Here is an 8,948-nt window from a genome sequence, read left to right on the forward strand (position 1 = left end):
ATGGATTAAAAACTAATATATATAATTGATGTATTTATTACTAAGGAACGTGAGTTTCGAGGCTTGATTTGACTGCTCTTGTGTTTCGTGACTCAATCTGCCTTAACAAGATGCCTACGTACCTTGTTGATTGTCAAGGATCAAGTCAAAAAATGTAGTTCTGATCTGTGGGGGAGGCCTCTTATATAGATGTGGGAGTCCTTGAATTGGACTTGGTATAGGAGACTTGGTGGTCAAGTCTCTGAACTAGGATAGACTTAGGAGTCCTAAGAAGTAGGAAGCTGATTCCTTATCACATGAGGTTCCTTGGAGGCCAATCTACAAGGATTTGTATCCCCACTAGGACTTATCTTAATAGCTGTTTTTCTCCCTTATTAATTAATTACGAAATTAATAAATAATCAGGGTTTTGGGCCTTCTTTGTTCCATCAGGCCTGATATGGTCCATCAGGTCTGATCAATGTGTTAACCTTTCTGGTCTGAATATCATACATCTTCTTATTAGGCCTAGCAGCCCACACCTTGTATAATCAATGTAATATTTAATTATACAATCAGGATTTATTTATCCCTATCAATGGCAAACTAAATCTATGCTATTTATTTTTAGATTCGTGGCCGTGGATGAAAAAAACAAGAAAGATCAATTCGGCGACTTTATGTTTTTTTTTGAATGTTGAACAATTTATAATTTGTTGCATACAAGAACATTTTCACTTGTCCATGCTTTTTTATTATTAAGAACTTTGTTATTCATTATTTAAGACCATTTAATTATTTATTACATTTTTTAACAATTACTTTTTTCATATATAATCCGTGTACCTCAGTGTATTAAAGCGGATAAACACGAATATATTAGTTTCGGGTTTATGTCACCAAATTGGTACACGAATTCAAATACAGGTCGAGTTCATGTTAAAGCTTTAATACACAAAAACATGTTTGTATAGGATACGAAAAGTTGCCGGGTATATATATGAGGGGTCCCTATCCACAGCCATAGTTGGATAGGGACCCTATCCAACCAACAAATCAGGACCATTGAATTGACTGCTCTATTGACCAGTCAATTCAACTGCCGCAATGTTTCATTGCGGTAATTTCAACAGTCAAATGAAATGTTTTCAGCAAATTTTTTTTATGCCAAATTTAATTTTGTGAATTTTAAAATTCTTATTAATATTGGCACAAAAATAAGTTTTGCACAAAAAATAAGTTTGACTGTTGATAAATTTTTTAAACTAAAATAACTCAATTCACTAAAAAGTATAAAATTAATAATATTATTTTTTAAACTAAAATTATTCATACGAGAATTTAAAGAAAAAGTACCGAAAAAATTAAATTGATAAATTTATTATTAAAATTGATAATATTTTAATATATTACTACTACTTATATTTAATGTTAACATATTTTAAAAAATTAATTACTGTTGAACATTAATATTATTTTTATACTTATATAAATAAGTTAAATATTAGAATAAGTTAAAGAGAGGGGCAGTTTGAACATTAAAAACGGGGAGCCTAACCAAAAATGAAACATTGCGGCCCAACAATGAAACATTGCGGAATGCGCAATGTTTCCTGTGCATGAAAACATTCCGCAATATTTCATTGCGGAAGGCAAGACCCGTATTGCTTTCCCCGCAATGTTTCATTGCTGTGGGTTGGTTGACTGTCCCCCCAACCCACGTTGACTCCCGATTATTTCCCATATATGAGTTCAAGGATTATAATGGAGTTTATCTTGCACCTCACTTTTTGCCCAAATATCTTCATACAAAACTACAACTCCGAGTTAAACCCGTATATTTTCGTCTCGACTGTTTAATAATTTCTACTCAACGCTCTACTGTCAGAACCAACTTGTAATCAATATTGTTTTAAAAGTGAATAGGCTGTCTCCATTTAAATATAAACATAATTTCCTGTCAAAAAAAATTACTTTATAAACATAATTCAAAATTTATAATGCTAAGATAATCATTCTGCTTTCGGAGGATGTGTTTAATCTGTTCCAGGTGCCCGTCGCTAGATTGAGATCTGCAGGGCGGCGGCCGGCGGGGACTTCGACTGCCTTGTATCAGGTGAAGAGAAGGGGTTGGTAGGCTTAGTAGGGAACCTACAATTTAACCGTTACGAACGGTGCGTTTCAATCAATTAAATCTTTAAAACCATGTTCCCGCAGAAAATGTTGGCAACACATTGCAGCATAATTCATAATTCCTTGAATCATAAAAAAAAATTCAATGGCACAGTATTACCAAGATCTAAAAGCCACGCTCGTTAATATTTATACAAGTAAAGGATGCTATAATATATATCCCTTTTTATGTATGTTATACATCGAAAGGCTCTGTCAGAACTAAAATGCAGAGAGCCAACAATAAAACCTTTATATGCAGTTATGCATTACCGGTTTTAACTGATATAAGCAGCTTGGATCTGGAATATTAAAACGAAAGAGATCCTAAAAGCTGGCTGCATCACCAACACAATATGTGCAACTAAATCTAGCTAACTACTTGAACCTTGACCAGTAACACCAATAGAAACTGTACAAAGGTCGTACGTTTACCGCGGAGACTATTTCAATTATTTTCATGAAGAAACCAAGGTCTTATTCTTTGTGTTTTTAAGATTCATCTCCAAAGGTCTAGGAAGAGGAAGTGGAGGATGCTGAATTGTGTCAGATACCACGGCTTGTCCGGTCAAGATCCCCTCTTCCTTTGGAAGAGCTGGTTGCTCTGGCTTCGGTGTGTATGTGAATGAGAGATCCTTGTTGGAAGAAAGTGCAGCGAGCTCTTTCTCCTCTAGGCCCTTTGGTTCCCCTAGGCTGCATCTCTCCGGACTGTGTTTTGCCAACGCATCTTTGAATTTCTTGATCTGTAAGATTTTAAAATAGTTTACCGTAAGTACAATGGTAAGAATCTGCAGGTACAAAATAATCACAAAGAAAACAATGGATTACAACACAATCTGCAGGTAGTATCTGATGTACACCGCAAAGCTAAGAGCCTAAGATTAGAAATTATATCAGAAAATTAAACCTCAAAAATCACAAGTCCAGCACTTAAATGGAAATTAAGGAAACTAACCGTAGCATTGGTGCAGCTGAAACTGCAGAGACGACCATGAGCTCCTCTATAGAAACGAAAGAAGGGAAGCACATGAACATTGAGGGAATAACACATGGACTTGTGCTCCTCGTAGTTTACTTGTAGAAACTGCACATCTGGGTTCATTTCTGCTAATTGACATAACTGCCAAAAACAAATCAAGACAATTAATTAGACAAACAAAGATCATAAACATATTCACAAACATGGCTCCTCAACATAAAAAAACACTTGTTCAAATAGGATACCTTGGGATGAAGAGCTTTGCAGCCACCACAACCCGGGGAGTAAAAATCAACCACCACCAGTTTATCCCCTGCGTTGTGTAGAGAATCCACAAGGTCTTGAGCTCCTACCACTTGTCGCATGTTTGCTTTGGTCCCTTTCTCCCACCATCTTTGAGCTTTCGCAATTCCAATACTCATCTATGTATACAAAAACATCCCCCCAATTAAATCATAGTATCAGTTTAAGCATCAAAACAACATAGATAACGAACAAATAGGTTTACAACCACAAATTATAACAGCAAATATCATAAAAATTTTAAAGACAAAATATAGTTTAAATTAAGGGTTAAAATCTGGAATCAACATGGTATCGTACAATTCTTATATTTTTTAAGCAACTGATTAATCACTTATAACAACACAAGCAAAATATATCTACAAATTTTAATTCAAAATAAATTAAACCCGAGTAATACTTCAATTGTCCGTTAAAAAGTAGATCTAGATAACAATAAAAACGATATAACCTAACAGATCCAGAACAAAAAAAAACAAGAACACATAAATCCATGATTAAAAAACATTTTTAAAATATAAAAGTAGCATACCTGAATATTGGAAGCTTTCCGACTAGTACCACCAACAAACGCAGGATTAGACGGCGCAACAAGGACTCTCCGACCATGAAAACATGAAATTGACCTAAATGAAAGATTTGTGGGTCTATAACGCTTGTGTAGATGGTACTTGGTAATATTAGTTCCATTGCAGAGCGAGAAAACGTTGGACTTGCACACAACTTCTGCCATGTTCAATTAATTGATTGAGGATGAGAATAGTAATAATAATAATAGTAATAGTAATAAAACTATTTGTGGAGTTGAGAAAAGTGGATGAGGTTTGAAAAAGAGAAAAATGTGGGGATCGTTATCCACAAGCAATAGACGACTTAATCCAACGGTGGATAATTGTAAGTTTTGGTCCTTAACGTGCCGCGTGTTAGCCTTTTTCTTTCTCTTTTGGATAAGTAAATGACACGTTGTTGCTTTCCGCCTTTTATATTTGTCAGGAGTTGTTTTCCGCTTTTAAGTTTTAAGTTTTTAACCAAGAGCATTAGGGCCCGCTTGACCGCATCAAGAGTAAAAAACCATACGTGATCGATCCGTATATTACAGATAACTCCTAAATATGAATCATCGTAAATTTAATTTTAAATACTTATTAATTTACGATTTAGTTATAAATTTATTATTTTTAAAATTATAAAAATCTAATTGCAACCGCAATCACATATATATAAATTAATATATCTTTAAAAGTTATTTCAAATATATATATAAATATGCGTGGCTCCGTAGGCGTAATACGGTATCGTAATCTCTCGATGGGCATGGCTAATAATTTTTTTTGAATATGTGTGGTTTCTAATCACTGAAAAATTGCAATTTGTCTCTCTAAAAAAATAAATTTATTAGGTAGATTCTTGCAAATACCACTAAAATGAAGGTCTGTCAAATATTTTAGTGTTTGTGACCTAAAGACAACACTATGGTGTTTTAGTTTAAGACATTCGGATTATTAATGTTTATGTTCAATCGATTATTTCCTTTATAATTTATTAATTCTTAATTTACTGCGATATAAATGTTAAATTAATAAATGTTCTTGGAATATGATATGCAATTCTATATCTCTAAATACACGACTTAGAAATGAGATTATGAGAATAATATCAATATTCCTAAAGATCCCTAGTCGAATATTATTATTAAGAGACAATAATAATGCATTAAGACTGGTGTGTTTGTTGACTGATGATCACATCTCATTGATCATAGGTATGATGATATTAAAGTTAAAAAAACACAGGCAGATGTATATGTACATGGTGTTGGACAAACCCAATGTGAGATTTTACATGTCTGTTGTGTCATAAGTAATTCTCACAGTGATAATGATTTAATGGTCCTTAGACCTAGAGCCATTATATTTCTATACGAGAATTAATATACATTGATTTCATTAAAAGTTGTTATTGACCGGGTAATGATAAAAGTGGACATTGTGTATATTATGAATCATATGAGAAATATGAATGATCTAGATGTGATTTAACCCTCCTATTTTAGGAGTGATATTATTGGCATCTTGTGTGAGCTAGACTATGAAATGCGTTGCCACGCTTAAATGTTGATTTGATATAATAGTCTACTCATTGATCAAAGAAACCTGGATTAAACATTGATGAGGATGACACATTACATGCCTCTAGTTTAATCTATAATATTTGGTTAAAGGGATTATATTACATTGTACATTATTCACGAAAGGTTTAATCGATCATCGATTCAATTATTATTATTTGGGTAGCAATGATGTATTACTAGATGCCGCTCATTATTTACGATTTTAAATTAGATTTAAAATTCGTTGCCAACGTAATAATAACCTATAGGGTCACACACAAATAATGCTTGAAGGATTTAATTTAAATTGGATTTAAATTATAATAAAGTAATTCGAATTATTTATAATATGAATTAAGTATAACTTAATTAATTAGATAAATATTGATATTCGAATTTACTAATATTAATTATGAAATTCATTTATTAAATAATTAAGTGTGACTTAATTATTATACAAATAGAAATTTCGAATTAATAATAACTCCTAATTAGTTAAGAGTTATAATTCTTTTTCTACTATCTATATAATATCTCTTGTGTGACTGATTTTGTAAGCAAGACTTTCGCTAAAACCCTAGCCACCAAGAGAGAAAATGGAGAGATCAAGAAGAAACGAGTTTGTGCTAGTACACATTCAATCCTTGCGTTCAAGCATTCGTGTGGATACTGATAGAACGTAGATCGCGAGAGAGGGATGCGTAGTGATTGAATAAGCTTTGGATCTCCATTAGTCAACCAATTTGTAAAGTTTCTTAAGGTAAACAATATGATCTACGAATTAAATATCTATTTTTCGCATGGATCCTGCGGCGGGTTTCGAAAATTCTGATTTTTTACGTTTTTAATTACTGTTTTCGTTGCGTTTATGTGCTCGAAACCCAACAAAATAGTGCATTAGTTTTGGGGGGACAGACCCTTTAGTGGATTATTTATCCAAATCTACACTAGATAGCACAATTTGGAGCGATTTTTGTGCTAAAGTGAAATGATCTCCTATTGGAATTATCTCACATCCTCGTAAAATATGATCATGCAAGTCAATAGATTGGATGCGAGAAGCCATAAATGCAAATAGTCTAGTGTCTCCTACAGTATACACACTGTTAGGGGGAACACACACAAGTATAGAACCAAACAAACAATGCAAAACACACACTCAATATATGACGCGGAAAAACCCACGTCCCAACTTGTATTATTAATCAAAACAATTATCAATAATACAATCAATCTCACCAAACGGTATTCACTCAAGTGATACTTAAGTCAAACAATACTCAAGCATACATCAAAACAATAACATGACTATGTATATATAGCCATCACAAACTTAGCCAACAAGACATACCTAATCTGATTACAATAATAATTGTCTACCCATACAATTATTACCCATTCCCATTATAATAATAATTGTCAACACATACAATTATTACCCAACTCAATTATGATAATAATTGTCTACCCATACAATTATTACCCAATTCAATTATGTTTTTTATCACCAAGACCATACTACTTATTGAGTTTAACCCCAACAATCCTCCTCTTCAATCCAATATGATTTCATGCACAATTGAATTAACAGTCACCATCAAGCCATCGACGTCGATCGCCCAATACCTCCCCTCGAACAATAACCCCTCCTTCTAGTACAAAAAGATTTCTGTTATCTTTTCGACCTTTGAGTATCTCTAAATCTCCTTTAGTGACTTTCAACATACTGTTTTTCATCATAACAGTATATCCCAAATCAACTAATTTACCCAACGAAATCAGATTTCGATTTAACTCCGGTATGTATCTTACTTGAGTTAACTTCTGAACACGACCGTTGTGACGTTTCATTGTTACCTCACCAATGCCAACAACCTTTACCATTTTACCGTTCGGTAAAGTTACAATCTTTCCCTCACACTTTTTATAGGACGAGAACCACTCCCTCCTACCACATATGTGATGAGAACATCCCGAGTCAAGCACCCATTCTTCTTTTGATTCCTTCTCTTCTTGAACCAAAAGAACATCTTCATCAGCTTCTACAAGCGAAACACTACCCCCTCGATTTTTCTTCAACTCTCTCAAGTCTTCTCTTGCCTTTGGACACATAAATTGTATATGACCCAATTCCTCACAATAAAAACACCTGATATTAGGGTTATGTTTCTTAGCATACTTCTTTTCCGTGTCACGCACACGTACCATAAATGCACTTCCATCAGATGTGTCACTCGATTCTTGTTTCATCAATCTTTCGGACTCCAGAAGAACAACAATAGTCTCATCCAAATCTAATTTCGTTTTCCCAACCAATAAAGAAGTCATCACAGTATTATACTTCTTCGGTAGAGACACTAGTAGTAGAACAGCTTTGTCCTCATCCTTTAATTTTTCATCCAAATTATTTAGCTGGTTGATTATGCCATTAAAACGATTCAGATGATCTCTTAAATCTCCGTCTTCTTCCATCTTGAGCCCAAACAAATCTTTCTTGAGAAACAGCTTGTTGGCCAAAGACTTTGAGTGATAAGTTTTAGTTAACTTCTCCCACAAATTCTTGGGATTGTCCTCTTCAAGAACATCATACTTGATTTCCGGTGAAAGGGCCAACCGGATCGTTGATGCTGCACGTAACTTCATGTCTTCCCACTTTGTATCATCAACTTCAGTAGGCTTCTTCCCTCCGAGAGTCGCATATAACCCTCGTTGAATTAATAGATCTTTTACCGTACTTTTCCATAAGGTAAAATTGTTTCTTCCATTAAACAATTCAATTTCAAATCCCCCAACCTTCTCCATCATGAACCTTGGCTCTTGATACCAATTGTTAGGGGGAACACACACAAGTATAGAACCAAACAAACAATGCAAAACACACACTCAATATATGACGCGGAAAAACCCACGTCCCAACTTGTATTATTAATTAAAACAATTATCAATAATACAATCAATCTCACCAAACGGTATTCACTCAAGTGATACTTAAGTCAAACAATACTCAAGCATACATCAAAACAATAACATGACTATGTATATATAGCCATCACAAACTTAGCCAACAAGACATACCTAATCTGGTTACAATAATAATTGTCTACCCATACAATTATTACCCATTCCCATTATAATAATAATTGTCAACACATACAATTATTACCCAACTCAATTATGATAATAATTGTCTACCCATACAATTATTACCCAATTCAATTATGTTTTCTATCACCAAGACCATACGACCTATTGGGTTTAACCCCAACACACACCCATACCACCTGAACGTACAGGCAAAGTCGCCAACCTCCTGAAGGTCATCAAATCCAGGCCCTTCCAAAATTACAATATTGTCTAGTGTCTCCCTCAATACGATATTAAACTGAGCAGAAACTTCTCCAAAAC

The 8,948-nt window shown here is 33.9% G+C and overlaps 1 protein-coding gene across 1 annotated transcript; it reads right to left on the reverse strand.

Annotated features, from left to right (window-relative positions):
* Positions 1-2,277: 2,277 nt before the first annotated feature.
* On the reverse strand, positions 2,278-4,223 carry LOC141713739 (thioredoxin-like 1-1, chloroplastic). Its single transcript, XM_074517303.1, has 4 exons — positions 3,966-4,223; positions 3,376-3,552; positions 3,107-3,271; positions 2,278-2,894 (listed from the first exon to the last, which is right to left on the reverse strand). Exons 1-4 carry the CDS (start codon positions 4,164-4,166, stop codon positions 2,610-2,612), a joined length of 828 nt encoding a protein of 275 aa, XP_074373404.1. The 5' UTR covers positions 4,167-4,223; the 3' UTR covers positions 2,278-2,609.
* Between the last annotated feature and the right edge of the window lie 4,725 nt (positions 4,224-8,948).

Source organism: Apium graveolens, chromosome 3, assembly GCF_009905375.1.
Source record: "Apium graveolens cultivar Ventura chromosome 3, ASM990537v1, whole genome shotgun sequence".
NCBI lineage: Eukaryota > Viridiplantae > Streptophyta > Magnoliopsida > Apiales > Apiaceae > Apium > Apium graveolens.

What these genes read in the sequence shown, in the direction of transcription:
- LOC141713739 (XM_074517303.1), bottom strand. Translation starts at nt 4,166, where the DNA reads ATGGCAGAAGTTGTGTGCAAGTCCAACGTTTTCTCGCTCTGCAATGGA. An exon ending in GGAAAGCTTCCAATATTCAG is followed by an intron (nt 3,553 to 3,965) that starts GTATGCTACTTT and finishes TTGTATACATAG; the next exon opens with ATGAGTATTGGAATTGCGAA. An exon ending in GCAAAGCTCTTCATCCCAAG is followed by an intron (nt 3,272 to 3,375) that starts GTATCCTATTTG and finishes TGTTTTTGGCAG; the next exon opens with TTATGTCAATTAGCAGAAAT.